Source organism: Paramormyrops kingsleyae, chromosome 3 (assembly GCF_048594095.1).
Source record: "Paramormyrops kingsleyae isolate MSU_618 chromosome 3, PKINGS_0.4, whole genome shotgun sequence".
Classification (NCBI taxonomy): domain Eukaryota; kingdom Metazoa; phylum Chordata; class Actinopteri; order Osteoglossiformes; family Mormyridae; genus Paramormyrops; species Paramormyrops kingsleyae.
Genome location: NC_132799.1, coordinates 4,692,454 through 4,708,258, shown reverse-complemented (window position 1 = coordinate 4,708,258; position 15,805 = coordinate 4,692,454). Strand labels below are relative to the sequence as shown.

Genomic DNA, 15,805 nt, shown 5'->3' with positions numbered 1-15,805 from the left:
CTGTGAAAAATGTTGGTTTGCTGTCCCTGTCCTAGACTCCCTGTGTTATCATTGCAGTCAGCAGGATCTGAAGAGCAAAAATAAGATTGGGGCCTGGAGGCCTCATAAACATTCCCAGCACCCTTCTTCACGGATCACTGTGTCCCCCGAGCAGCACTGCACCGTTAGGGGTGGGGGGGCTCATCTCTCTCTGGGGGGGAGGGGGGGGTAGGGCAGTCACCTGGGGGTTCCCTGAACATGAGAAAATGTGAATTAAAATGTGAATTACTTCAGTCACGAATCAGCGGGACTGAAATCACTACGCTCTTGTGGAACACGTTAGCTGTACATTACGAACATCACGTGAAGCAGCTGTTGTGTGCTAAGGGTATATTTATGTTGGCCCTTTCATTGTTGGAGCGCGTGAACATAATGAATTATATTTAAATACCCGCAACCTTCCCAGAATCCTCTAGTTTCTGTGTGACCTAAACATTTCGCTGGGCTAAATCAGCGTATGGAACAATGTATCAAGCCTTTGAAGTATTAAACGGTATGTACAGACAGACACCCCCTAACACGCACATGCAGAAACACTCACACCTATCCATGTATACTTGAATACTCTAGTGGGCATACTCTCTAATATAATCTCTTCCCTTATCCAGTTTTAATTTAAACCCTGGAGATTGATAAGGCGGGGTGCCTTTTTTCCATGCCGCTTTCCATGCAACTCTTGTAGATTCCGTAAAGAAATAAGCTCCCCCCCACCATCAGAGGAAACCTCAAACAGGCCATGTTCCTCTTGTGCTGGCCAGCCCCCACCAGCCCACAAACGGACCTGTGTAAAGCTTCTGGTGGCCAGTCCTGCGCTGTCCTGCCAGCCCCGACCACAGAGTGCAGCGCGGGAGGAGTCAGAGCAGCAGGCTGGCCGGGCTCCCGCTGTCCGTGTTAATTGGAGAGAGAGCAGCAGGCTTCTCGGGTGAGTCTGCAGCCCTGAGCCGTTAGCTGTCTCTCCCACAATTCTCACATCTCCAGGCCGCCTTGCCAAAGGAAGATCAAGGACAGCGTCCAGCTCTGGGCTAAGAAAAAAGCGCCTATGAAGACTGCAATTTCCGAAGGCGACAACGTCTCACGCAGAGTCTAAAATTTAACCAAAGACACGAGGCAAGACCTCCTTCATACTAGGCATGTTCAGGTAGACAAGATCATCCTTAGACCATCCTTGTTTCTTCTCCTCCCTCTACCCTGCTTTGCTTGCAGATAAAAATTGACTGAAATTTGATTGGCTGAGCTGTCACTTCAGTGTCAGGATAAAGTAACACGATAGTGTTTTTTTTTTTTTTTAGCTGTGTTTCATCAGGAAGTTAGAAGTTAGTCAAATTCCACAGGGTGGGATTATTGTGGACGGTCAATGAATACTTCATCTGCTACTTAACGGTTAGTTCAACGGGATCTCTTATCATTGGGTAGTTGAGTGGGATCTCAATTTGGTTAAATGAGGCAGTGACTGACAGCGCACTATAAACCCTACCCATTGCATGTCAACAGCGTCATTTCTCTCATCAGTAGACTCTGCTGTTCCCCAATGAAGATCATTTTGTGGAATATCATCACCTTTCCTCAATAAACTGTCCAGCAAGGTTTTTTCTGGGAACTGATTATCTGCATAATCAAGACTCAATGGCAAACGATAAGGCAGACACACGCTGCATGCTGATTGGACATGCACGGAAAAAGCAGGTTATCTGTCTGTGTTTGCACTTAGAGAAAGTGTTGAGGACCACACACGGGACTGCATCTCTCAATACGATATATGGACAGTGAAGTTTATCAGGTGTAACGCTCTGAGTCACTTAACTGCACTTTCAAAAAGCCATATTTAGAGAAGATCATGGACAAGCATGTGAGTCATCGGCCCCCTATAAGAGGCAAACAAACGCAAATTAACTTCACTGCCCACTAAGCTGAGGGTAGGAACGGTCAGCAGATCCGGCGCCTCTGATTCATCCCAGCGTTTTCTAGGGCGCTAATGTGCTTAATGAACACCGTTCATTATTTTCGAAACTCTCTCCTTTTTAAGTACACCTGTCACCCCAACACCCCCCCCCCCCCACACTCGCACACGCTGCAGCTTTTCATATATTCCCTATGCTTCAAAAAACAATTATTTTACCATCTGGAGAGAAAAAAATATATAAGGAAAGCAGAGATACTGGGATGGAGGAGAAGCCGGAGTCAATTATTCATGACTCAGTGTGAATTTTAAGCAGCTGCACATCCAGGAGCCGGCAATGTGGCTGTAAGAAATGGCAGCATTTTCGCGGGCCGACGGTGACAAGGGGGCACTCCTGAAATATACTTCTGTCCGCTGGTCGCTTTTTACAGTCACATGTCTGTAAGACCACTTCAGAAACTGGGCTTCGCCAGAAAACATTACAGGTCCTGGTCCACCAAACACCCTGGCGGAAAAAAAAACACATCGGGGGCTACCTAAAGGCCGAAGGGAGTCACTCATAACTCGTATTTGCCCATGTTGGAAATAAACGTCGGGACCACCATCATCACAGTTAATGACTCTTCCTTTCTCCATTGACCCAATAAGAACACCCATCATCTGTGGTAGAACGTCCAACTGATTATGGTCCTGCTGCTTTATTGGCTGGCTGGGGGGAGCCGGAGGTCAGGAAGGGTTCAGCCTCGCCGTCGGGAGGGAGGCTCGTTATTCGGCTTTGTTGATGCTAACTGGGGGTGGGGTGCGGCGCCGGAGGCATTTCGCTAGAAATAATCAAAAATATTTCATGGCACATTGAGCCAGAAGTACTTCATTTTTCCCTGATGACTGAAATACTCCCAAATTTAAAGATTGTCGAGGTGACGGTGGGCACCCCTTCCCTGTGTGACTTATCCTGTCCCTCTTTGTTAACACCGCTGGCTCAGCTCAAGTGACACCAAAGGACACCTCCTGCAATGACATGTCGAAATGTGTCTTTGGAGCCTTTGAGGGAAATGAATGAAGTTGAGGTTAGGGCGCATGCCACCCTAGAGTGCCCGTCACACACAGAACCCACACAGAGTGTGTCACACGGAAACCCGGTGACTCCCCTATCTGCCTGTGGATGGCAGAATGAGGGTGTAAGCTTTCTCTCCACTTCGGTAAAGAAAAGCAATTTAGGGCACAGAATCATGAACAAGGCTTTTACTACGGCTCCGTTAGGCGCGCTAGATAAACGCGAAATACAGGAGGAAGATGTATCAGCTATCAACACTCACCAGATGAGATTCCTCGGGCCATTAGAGGTCTTGTAGGTCACAGGACATGACACATTGTAGGTCACAAACTCACCGTAATTCTAATGCAGACCTCCAAACAAAAGGGTATCTGCACCTGGGAATTCGCAATCCATGCGGTACCACTAGAGGGCGCTTAATACAATAGAGTGGTATTGCAAGTGCAGTTCCAGCAAATGCTACAAGAAGGTGTATCAGTTTGACCTCAATGCTGTCCACTGGTCCCAGGAAAGAATACTCACCGGCACTGACAGTGATGGCCTCGATGAACTGGTCCCTCCAGCTGTTTGTCCCCACTAGCAAGGCCAGGTTCGTCTTTTTGATCAGCTTATCCACAGTGTTCTGCAAGAGAACACCACCATTTTACTGCCCTGGATGGAGCTCCTTTACCCAGAACCTTTCAAGCAGTTTCTGATGCATTTATACATCACGACCATCGTTTGCTGGCATTAAAGTGAGTCATCTGGGTGAAATTGCAAGGCAGATGCGAAAACATGCTGATTTTCCCAACCCCAGACCTCCTCCTGGGTGCTGGCCCAGCTGAACTCTTCATTAATTAGGCCTGATGGAGTTGTTGATTGGACAAATCCCTTGCATTTTTATTTTCATAGATTTTCATTACATTTTCATTTCATCACGCTAAATCAAATGCATTAGCCGAGGTCTTACATTCATTATCCGACTGTAGTAAGAAAAAAGAAATACATAAATAACATGAATAATACTGTGTTCATGATTACATTTCAATTACTCAGTGATTATTATCTGTGGGCCTTAAATGAATAATCAAAAGAATGATTCATGTAAATAAATCAGTAAATATGTTTTGTTAAAGCTTCCCAAATGACAGGAATATACTGCATCACGAATAAGTATCACAGTATGTTTGCAGCAAGATCTTAAGTAATGCTTTCGGTCACATGATGGATCTGCGCGATGCACTTAATTAATACCTCAGTCAAGCCTAATTTGTCATAAGCTCTGTATAAGAGTGCAAGCATGTACACACCGAGATATCAGCGCCGTGTTTGGGAATGGCTGACAGGAGCCAAGCTTACAGCGCATAATTCATCGTAATACAAACAACACTGTCAGAAATACAAGCCCACTCCTTCAAAGTTTGGGGGGGGGGGATTCAGAAACTAACCCTTAAAAGTTAAAACATGACAACAATAGACAGTCGAGCACATAATCAGTGGCTGAATGATGTCAAAGCCAGGAAAGGTTGTGGGGGAGACGATGGGCGATACTGTACAATGAATGCCAATTGTACATTCTGGATGCACTGCATATAGCAAATTTTCATCACATTGCTCTGGTCAACTCAAGCAGAAAACTGAGTAACACCCAGTCCATATTCTGACATTAGGATGGGACCATTGATTTCTTTCATGTATCTTTCAGACATTATATATAGAGAATTTAGGAAATTACAGATAAGCTTAAAAAAATCTCACAATTTTTTGAGAGTGTGTAAATTTGAGAACCTTTACCAACAGCCATGCTTCAGAAAGTCTGGGTAAAGTTGGTTGCTACCCTCTGCTAAGGTCAAGCCTTATTGACTTTCGAAGAAGCTGGAGGGACATGAAGAGAGTTTTAAGAGCATGGACTCCATGAGCTACCTTAAACTCATAGGACTCCTCGATGATCACTTCCAGTTTCGGGTGGTCACCCAGCATGGGCCGGCCCATCTCGGCGATGCGGCGCTCCTCCTCGTCCTTCCCGGTGAGGGGCTCCTCCTCACCGATTGGCTCCCCTTCCTCTGCAACAGGACACAGAACCGCTGGGAATGTTAGCAGGGCCCTGAGGCGAGTGAGGTCATCACCACGCGCCACTTATTTGGCAAGACAAGAATGAGTTTCCAGAAGAAGCTGGTGCAAATGTCAAACAAGCCAAAAGAGCGGTGAAAGATCTGGAGTACAGGTTGCTAATTCCCACAAAACCCATAGAGGCTACTTTGGCTGTAGTGCACAGTGCTGTGGCCCTTTGATGTGAAATGCTACAAAGCCTTTTCATATGTCGTTCGGACGCATAACAAAAAGCTGGGAGGATTGGATTCTTAAGTGGTAGTGGGAAGACGGCAAGCAGCTGAGCCAAACCAAACTGCGGAGCCTACGATGAATACAACCCAGGTAGAGCGTCCATGGAGACGGCTGGTGTGTGGGAGGGAGTGGACTCGTCGTCGGGATACACTGAGTCACACGCGCAGCGGAAAGTTCTGCAGCTATAAAGGGTGGAAACAGCAGGTCTTGTGGCGCTGGAACCAAGCCTCTGAAGCAGGTGAGAAATGGGAGGGCAGTAGATACCATGCCAAGGCCTTCCAAACATCTAACCCCAGGAATACAGACCCACACAGGTTCGGTGGCCTTTGATCCGATCAAAAGCTGACGGGACAGGGAGGTTTCGATTCAGAACCATGGTATCGATTCACTTTTCCAGAGCAAAATGGACTTGTGGTGAATCCCAGCAGGTCGTCCACTGGATAAACCCACTCAAAATCCCTTTAAAGGGAAGCTTGTTCTGCCGACCCTCTTGGGTTCTGGCAGACACCAGATCCTAATAAACATACGCCAGGCCTCAGAGCCACAGAAACCACAGTGTTTATTACCAGAAACACTGGATTTCGCTGAGCCAACCGCCTCCATTGTTCCAAAGCTTATTTTTTGCCTGTCTTCATACAGATGAAACTATCGCAAAATACCAGTTGAGCCTAAGTCTGCTTGAATTGGAAGCTTTTTTTTTTCGTGACTGTCAAATATAATTACTGAGACCCTTCAGAAGTTAAGTTAATATAAAAAATAAAAAAAAAACAGGAAGCGGGAAATACAATTAGTGGGACAGAGAAGTCGACACTGTGCGGAGACCGCTGATCGGAAATGAAACTGGGAAAGCCACAATTTTATTCAAGGTGGCTGGGGGACTTAGAGCAGCCACATCTCAAGAAGCAGACATCTGTTGCTCTGATAAATGAGGGTGGAGAGATGATGCGGCCATGACGCCCTTCTCCAGCGACAAGGCGGGCATGCTGGCCCAGCGCTACGTGACATCACTCTCCATCCACTGCTAGAGTTTGGCAAGAAACGTGAAGACCAGGATAGACCTGCGGAAACCGGCCAGGAAAATATATATATATAAAAAAGCAGACTTGGGAAAATAAAAATGAAGAAATAAACATTTTGCAAAACAACACGGTAAATGTGGGGGGGTGGAGTTCCAAACGGAGGTCCGGATTCTGAGGCATTTCCAGTCCATTTTTTCTTTTGGACTTGTCCGACTTGGCAACAGGGAGCCCGCTCCAGTCAGCGGAGCGCAGAGTTTCAGGCGGCCATTTCCTGACGCACATTTGTCCCCCAGTACGTCTGCTGACCAGACCCTGTTCCAGCAGATCAATCCAAAGACAGAAGGTCTCCCTCTTTATTTGAGGCACTGTGACTCCCACTCACTGGTATGGTGCTGCCCCTTCAACCACTTGCTACCGCTGGGAATTCTGCTGTCACCAGTAGATCCTGCCCCCTCGTGGGCACATCATCCCCAAAATGACATGCATGACAATGACATTATATAATGACATTATATATCAGACCTTCCGAAAACACTGTGTATAGCCCGACTAGTTCAATTCTAACGTGCCACAGCGTGGACATGATCCACTGGGCGTGTTTCTCTTTATCGTTCACTCATTCATCCATCTGTTTCCTTTTTGCTGGATATTTTATTGGAGTGTTTCTCGGTCAAGGGCATTAACAGCGGCACTGCTCTTGGGACTCGACCCAGGTCAGGAGCCCATGTCCTACTTGCTGCCCTTGCTAACTTGCTCTGCGATAGCAGTTCAACAGTCACTGACGCGAGGACAGAAAAAAATGGAAAAATGCCGTTAAAATAGCGCCGGATCTTACAGGACATCGTGCCTAAGCCTTCTGCGAACATCGGAATGACAGCCAGACGGGATGATGATGAAAGGGGGAGTTTCTCTTTGAGGGTGGTTCTGTATGTCGGGGAATGGCGTGCGGTGATGGAGATTCTGAGATGTGTCCTGTACAGAGGGGCTGCAGCTGAGCTGGTGTAGTGACTGAACTACAGCTGGAAGCCTCCTGTGAGGTCAGTGAGACACTCACAGCCTGTAGGGCTGAGCCGTGTGACTTCCACCTCAGTAAGACGCCGTGTGGCTCAGCGGAGTAGGACGCTCTGCTCGTAATTGGGAGGTCAGTGGCTCAAATCCAAGGGTCGACGGTGTGATGTCACAGTTGGGCCCTTGAGCGAGGCCCTTAATCCCCAATTACCCCAGGAAGTCTGTCGCTTTCGATTAAAGCATCTGCTAAATAAATGCAAATGTGTTCATTCCTGTGCTTTTGTGGTCCACTCAAGGTTAATTCAGTCGCTTATAATGACATCACGCGCTGCCAGTCACATGCTTCTTTAAAGGCACAATGGTACCACATTAAAGATACTGTCACTAAACCAATTTTGGTAGTAGCTGGAATAACATTAAACACTAGAGCACTGGGAAATTAGGAAAAAAAATACATCTCTTTCCCAGCACATTTTTAAACGTGACACAATAATAGCTACAGTTTAAACCATTCGTTCTTTTAAAAACGTTTCAATCCCACTGAATTTCCTGTCAAGTTCTCCTCTATGTAAACATCTGCCATGAAATTGGAAGGGTCCAGCGCAGATATACCAGGAGAACACGGAGCCATGCAGTAATGGATTAACTTTCCATCCATCTCTTCTTCTTAGTAGAGAAGGACATCAGTGAATCATCCAAATATTAATTTTCCATAACCGCTTAACCAGCGTGGTGCTGGGGCAGCCCTACAGCCCACTCCAGGAAGCTCACCACACAGGGTGGGGGCACCTTGGGCAGGACGGCTGTCCTCTGCTGGATGCCTACGGTGGAGGGGGGGGGGGAATCTGTGAAAAAACCAATCTCTGTTTTGCAAAAAAAAAAAAATCAAAGTGACTCCTCAACGTGGGCAAATTCAATCAGCAGCAGAAGACGACCATTCAAGGCCCGATGGAAACCGACGCGCCAAACTCCCCCAATCAAAAACCGACGCAGATGAGAATCCCGGTGATGCCGCTGGTGATGTCGTGTGTCCGTGACACTGCAATCGATAGGCAATGACCAGCTCTGATGGGGGGTATCAAGAGGGGTCAACAAGCACATTTTATGGGGGACAACGTGATTCTTGCAGTCTAGACGCTTGCTCATCTGGGCACAGGGGTTCGATTGGAGATGTCTGTCGTGGGGCTGCATACCAACACAAGATTTTCTGAGTAGAAGAATTGGCTTTTTATGGGAAATGGTGAACCAAAAATGGTGATTATCAGTAATTCTGTTTTCAACGGTATAATGTATACATCTTACGTTATATTGTTTTTTTTAAAGGATCACAGTAACTAATCCACACATAAAAGACATTTAGATTACAATAAAAGAATATATGTGGGATATTAAAATAACCATATAATCTTGCAGGAAAACGAGAGCGATTTGCATTCGCATGCACCAAAAACGTCATCTTTTAGAAAAGGCATTGCAAGCATTTCAACTGTTGAGGTAAATCGAAAGCAAACGTTGAAGAGCAAGAAGCTTATAGTCATCATGCGGAAACACGCCTGTTGGGACAACAGCTGAAACACGGACAGAAACCAGGGCAGGAAAGGGACCAAGGAAAGCAAGGAGGGAAAAGAAACATAAAGCAAAGTCTGTCTCGGAAAACCATAACCAAACAGGGAAGGAAAAGCATGCAAGAAGGAAGGGGCTGGAGTGGGCACTTTCCACATATTTTAGCCCTGTCTTCCCATTGCACGTACACATGGCGTCCTGCACTTCCTGTCATGTGACCAAAGGTCAGTGGGCCCTCATTGGCTGTGTCTGAGACCGGGGTATGCTATCCAAATACATAAGGATTTTTACCCTGAGTAATCAACAGCATTAAAAGATAAATATGTACCACTAGTTGCACATATTTATTACCAGATGACTGATAAGAATAAAGCTGACGATAATTTTTTATTAAAGCTGAGAAATTTCAAGGTAGATGTGTGAATTCTTTCATGTAATAATCAATATTGCAGACAGCAAAATAAAATATGACATGGCATCTAATATGTTTTATATAGGCCTATGTCACTTTTCATGTTTAAACAAGATATGTTTGTCTATGGCTTGTATCCATAAAACGGTTTGGATATTTATTTGAGGAGTTTATTGTCTTGCTGCTATAAATGGATATTTAAAGGTATGGCGAAGGCAAGAACAGATTTATCAGGAAAGCGATTTATTTTACAGCTGAATAAATATGATACCAGTGAAGCGAACTGTTTTCCAACTGACAAGCGCAGACACAGGTTGTGCAATGATGAACAAACATCACGTGTGATTTTGTTTTTGTTTCGGATTAGTTTACATTTAGGTAATTAGTCAAAATGCTTCTTGTGGCGGGGGGGTACTTTAATGATTACATCTGTTTACAGTTTCCCCAACCCCTACTAAACCAGCTTAAAGTAATTTTTTTCTGATGTCTGGAGATCATTGTCTGAAAGCAGAGTTCAAAAGAGAAAAGCTTGGATTCATCTTTTGTTGTTTGACTCAGTCAGTCATCGCTGATTCTTCGTGATCCCTGTCCCCCTGTGGAGGCCTGTGGGTATTTACTGGGGTACAAGCCAGCCTACTGGGACGCTCCAGCTCAGGGTGACCGAGGTGTGTAAATACAGTCAAAAACAAAGTCAGACTAGTCCTGAAACTGAATCCAGTATTCTGTGGTGGTTTAACCAGAATTAAACTGCTTTGCCCACAACTGTCCTCTTTAAAAGATAATGCAATAACGTAAATAATTAGTCCAGCGAATGTACGATAATTACTGTCAAGCGGGCAAGCTTTGTTTCCCCAACATCCGGCTCGCAGAGGGCTGCTAAGTGAACCGTGATGCTAAATGATTGTTTTCTTGCTGTTTGCAGGCAGATTAATTACGGATGTCGTTGAAAGGCGGCCATTTTGGGGGTAAAAAAATTATGACAAAAAAATTCATAAATAACATAAATAAAGCCTCAGAACTGGAGGCTGAAGGTGGGCTAAATATTAATCTTTCTAGGCAAAGGATCTTTGTAAGATCCTGAAGTCCATCGGTCTGGGCCGTTGTTGTCTGGTGCAACAAAGTGAGTTTGTGTTTCTGTGCGCTGGGCTTTGATTTCTCGTTTCCGCCGTGTCCCGACGAATAAGCCTCAAAATTTCTGACAATCCATTGTGAGGCTACATTGTTTGTGTAAACAGCTCCCGCTAATTACAACTGAGGCAGCATGCGATGCTCTGCGGCACTGCTCATGATGTTTGTCACCAGGCAATGGCGAGTGTGGAGAGGAACCAGTGTTTTTAATCTGCTGCTGCAGGCGTGTCCTTCCGTGGGCTTCACAAGAGCACGAGATCCTAGAGGCCGAGACGGCCGGAAACTCTCTGCACTGTTAGGGCACACGCCCGTCCATGTTGACGGCCCTCCATCCCATTAACGAGGACATGCTATCTTAGCGAGTGCTACTGTCCAAGGGGAAGTGGCGGGTTCCTCGACTACCATCTGTGGCCCTAATCCAGCGGAATCAGAAATGCAGCGAGGCAAGGAAGGCAGAGCGAGTGTGGGAATCAAAAAGGAGGAGACGGAGAGGGGGGGAGTGAGAGAGCGGGAGAGAGAGAGAGAGAGAGAGAGAGCAGAGGAGTGAAGAGGAAGGGGCCTGAGCTGTCTGAGCTCAGATCCATCTACGCTTTTGAACTCGCACACCTGTCCATCCTCGCTGCTTCCACTCGGGATCCCGCAGCTCTACGAAGAAGTAGGACTGCTTACCATACTCCTCTCGGTCAAGTATTTTAATGGTTACGGTCTTCCTGCGGGGACACAAGACAACAATGGGGGCAGGGGTTGGAGTCATGCACGCAGAACACTCATGCGCAGCCCACACCTGCACCGTCCAGGCGTGGCACACGGCGTGCCGGAGCCTGGCACGGCTCGGGGGGGGGTAATGTCCGTGGTGCATTCAGACCAGGCTTGGGCACACGCCAAGGAAGGGCCATGGAGGGGTTAGCATCATGAGAAGACGCAGGCAAATCAGCTTCTCTAAATGTGCAACGGAATGTGGCGCTCGCCATGCAGGGGGCCGTTTTTGGACCTTCTGCATGTAGGGCTACAATGAGGCTATGATGTTTGTTTCATAGCAGTGTGTCTCCATGTGGTTCTGGTTTTGTGGCCATTCCTTTTGCGTGATGCCCCTTGATGATGTGAATGCAGAACGGTGTAGCCGGGGGAGGGGGGGGGGGGGCGCGGCAGACAGGGCAGGCAGTAGGGTCAAGGCCTCAGGGCAGATCCCCCCACCTTTCTGCTCACTCATCTCCACCAGGCGGGGCTCGCCGATTTCAAGGAAGAAGGCCTTGTTTTTCTCATACTCCTCGTCATCAATAATTTTGACCTTTATAGTTTTGCTGAAACAGAAAGAGAAGAAGAAGAAGAGGAGGAAGAAGAAGAGTTTTACAGGAAGTGAGCATAAGGAAGAGTCAGGCGTGAAAACCAAGAGGAACAGCAAGTGGGACAGGAAGTGATACAGGAAGTGGGACAGGAAGTGAGACAGGAAGTGGAATAGAAGGAAGCACAAAGGGACGCGGATGCCGGCGGATGGAAGGATGTCACCACCAGAATGAAAAGAAAACGAGTGCAGGAGTACAGGCCTGTTTTGAAGTCACAACGTGACCCTGTCTGCTGTTGGGTACACCCTGCATCATCACACTGCAGCAGAAAGTCAGCTACGGAGTTCCCACAAACGAGACGACTGCAGGGTCTCCTCTCTGAACAGTCTCCTCCTGCTTGCTGTCACACAGCAGTGACCATGGGAAGCACCCATCCCCAGAGTGACTTATGGGATGGTGCAAATAACAACTGCATTAAGTATCACAAGTGCATTATCAGCAGGAACTGCACTGCTGCCTACGGGAGATATTGCTGTATAATACTGAAGGGCAACAACACAGCATAAAAGAATTAGAATGCGATGGACTGTCCCTCGAATCAAAGGCCGTGCAACTCGATATATAAAATAACCTCAAAATCCAGCCAGGAAATAAAGCGAATGGCATATAGACACACACACACACACACACACACACACACACAACTGTAGTCATACCTTTGTGGGGACCGCTCATTCATTTCTATGGGAAAAATGCTATAAGCCATGGAGTTTTAGGAAAGTGAATTTTCCCTTGAGAGGATCAGGAAACTGGTCCCCAAAAGGTAAAAGAAAATGGGTATTCATCACTTTGGTTCTCCATGGAATAAGGGAAGAACAGCAAACGGCCAGGTCTGGTCAGGGGCCTACAGGAATTGCCCTGACATCATCAGAACACATGGGGGGGTGTCTCACGGGGTTTCACTGGATGACAACACACACACACACACACACACACACACACACATGCACACGAACACACACACAAACAAGCCTATGAAGTCAACAAAGCGTTTTCTGCAAACAATTCTTGTTCCACTTTCACTGTATCAAAGGGTGCAACATCTAAGGGTTGAGTAGGCAGACAGGGTGCCTCCCGGGAGGAAGCTGACCCCCCTGTAGGGCTAAACCTGAAAGACAGGTCAGTTACATGGCTGACAGCACCCCCCCCACCTCGCAATATGTTAATATGCAGGGTTAGCCCCGGAAGCTTCCGTATGTGCCAAGAAAGGAACCCCATGCAGCACAAATCAGGATTTCTCACTCTCTCACTCTCATTCTCGCTGCATCCTCAGCGCATAAGCAGAGCGTGCAGTGAGGTCACAGGGACCCCCGAGCAGACCAGGCTATTTGCTGTTCTTCCCTTAAACCATGGACAACCAACAGATGACGTGATGGGGACGGCATACAGAAATTGCCCCGCTATCCTTAGATTGGCTGGGCCACATGGCCATGGGGTGGGGGGTGGTGGGTCTCATGGGGTCTCATGGGGACGACAGCACGCATCATCAGGGGAGCACGGGGAATCACCGTAAGTGTAATGTGATTATGGCCGCCCACAGATATGCCTGCTTACAGGAAAGGCTCCGAAACGGCCGCACAAACTCCATTAACAATTCTTCTAAACATCAGATACAAACCAGAAGCACAATATTACAGTTACTGAGGTGACGACCCCAAGCAGAACGACGTTAAAAAAAACGTAGTTTCTTAGTCGGGAACCGCTCCCTTCTGCAGGAGCATGCAGTGGGTCCTGAGTTGGCCCATTTCAATCCTTTTTTTGTTTTTGGCTCAGGCATAACTTTGGACTACTTAATGATTTTCAATCTGTCGGTAGAAGTGGATTATAATTAAGGAACGAGGCGGATTTTGCAGGTTGCCAATTCAATCATGCTGTGGAGAAACGGTAAAATCCAGGAATTAGCAGCATGGAAACATGAAAGGGAGAATTCCGATGTTATGAATTCCCATTTTCACAGACACCCTTATCGCTTTCTGCTTTTGTATTAAACGCTCAACAATTATGTTCAAGCTGTATTAAATGCTCATTACTTTCATGAATGACATGCATATATGCATGTGCCTGTGTGTGTTTCTGTGTGCGTGTGTGTACATGTGTGGGTATATATTCTCCTGCGTGGGAGTGTGTCTGTTTGTTTGTGCCCCTCTTTCTGGGCAGACTTACTCCCTGCAGGATAGGGATCGCACATTTTAATTACATCCCTTTCCCATACTTTCAGCCTCACTCTCGAGTCTCTCCCCACCACTCATGGGGGCCGCCATATTTAATGGCTGGAGAGTGCGCTTTCACTAGTCTTGATGATCTAGAAGGTTCTGGGAAGATGGACACATTGGGACCAGTTAGTGACCTGCATAAAGGCCTGGATCCCTTGCTTGTCAGTTCCTGCCGCTGTCACCCACATGACACTAGCTGATGGCCTGAGGGATCAGCAGAAGGACCTGCCTTGAACTTGAACCCTGTCGGAGTTTCTCTCCATGGTCTGACCCTCGGGTTGATCTCTTAAGCTGATTCTAAAGAAACAGATTCTTAAACAAATTAAAGACTCAATCTCAATCATGGCTAAAGTCTGAGCGACTCTATGGCCATAGAATACGAGAGTATCATAAGCAATTTGCACTGAGATGAGGTCCAGATAAGAGCATAATTATCCCTTTCTTTCATGACGCATGACTCTGAATATCATTGCTGGTTTCAGCTGCATGTGAGGCTAAGACAGTTAGCATTCTGCTAAAGGACTTTCCTTGCATTTCATAGTGCTTTACACCTCCATCGATTCGAAGACACTCCGCTGCTGGCATTTCAGCACCAGAACCCTGCGCCCACTCAACACAAAGGTCCCTGTAAGGCAGGAATTATTACAAAGAAACCAACATCAGAAATGTCTAATGCAAATAAGGTCTGCTTTGCATAAAACATGCCCAGCTGAACAGTTTTGTAAAAATTAGGTCTTTTAGTGATCAGGCCTTATCGTCATATCTGGAAAAAGTTCTTAAAATTAAATGCTGAAAATGGATCATTCCATTCCCATTTCCGCCCAGAGACATAACATGTCATATGCCCAAAGCCTCTTAAGTTCTATTTGGAATGGCAGTTAGTTGCCAACAATTATAAGAACTATCAATATATTGATACATTGTATGAGCCCCATTCTCTGTGGCAATCAAATGTCTCACCACAAACATGTGGTGTAGCTTGTCTACAGGACTTTGAGGTTCTCAGAAACGGGGCATTCTATGAGAACTCCAGGGGCTGCCACTCCGAAAGGCTGGCAGTGAGAATGGCTCCCTCTTGTCAATGCAATTCACATGTGATCAAAAGAGCAGAACATGAACCTGCTGAAGATCCACATGGCCGGAGAGGGTCACGGACGGAGGATGACGATGCCCCGTTTCTATGCATAATGGAAATATCTGTAAGTATTTGGCACTGGCATTGTGTAACAATAATTATAAATGATTGAAATAGGCAGGAAATCCATTTGCCATGTGGCATTTTGGAGGCCCAGTGTGTCTGTCATTTCGATTTCCTAACCAGTAGCCTGTCGAGTGCAAATTGGAGGGGAAATCGCTGAAGGCCGGCTGTGGTATTCAAACTGCTATTTAGCGAGACATTTCCAGCAATCGGGCCATAATATATCTATAAGCGAGCTGCCCAACTGTCCATTCCGAAGCGAGTTACTTTTGATAATAAACATGTTCCTTTCCCGTCTGTAACTGCTGTCTGTCCACGGTAACTGGGCGTGGGAAGCAGCGCTTGGGATCGTCAGACTTCTGCACTTTTCTACATGCACGCCTAAAGATGGAGAATCTGGGTCAGAGCATCATGGGAGCGAGGAACCAGGCCGGGCCGGCGGGAAGCCGCGAGCTCCAGACTTCAGAATGCAGAGCGTGTCGGCGGCGTTGATGACATCAGCAGTCAGACGTGTAGCATGATGGGAAGGGGGCGTTCGCCGCCTCCTCTCCCTTCCGAGGGGTGATTTAACGTTTTTTTGTTTTTTTATCTGGATGGTTTGCCCTTAAT

General features: G+C 46.7%; 1 protein-coding gene across 3 annotated transcripts in view; it reads right to left on the bottom strand.

Annotated features, from left to right (window-relative positions):
• The window catches only part of slc8a1b (solute carrier family 8 member 1b), a 94,614-nt gene that overhangs the window by 12,544 nt on the left and 66,265 nt on the right, over positions 1 to 15,805 (bottom strand). For 2 of the 3 annotated variants that reach the window (XM_023796269.2, XM_023796270.2), the window contains 3 exons: positions 11,049 to 11,152; positions 4,893 to 5,032; positions 3,513 to 3,612 (listed from right to left, as the gene is read on the bottom strand). In XM_023796269.2, the coding sequence (XP_023652037.2) occupies positions 3,513 to 3,612; positions 4,893 to 5,032; positions 11,049 to 11,152 (344 nt within the window). Of the gene's footprint in view, positions 1 to 3,512; positions 3,613 to 4,892; positions 5,033 to 11,048; positions 11,153 to 11,636; positions 11,744 to 15,805 lie in introns of all 3 variants that reach the window. The other variant, XM_023796268.2, reaches the window with a different exon arrangement.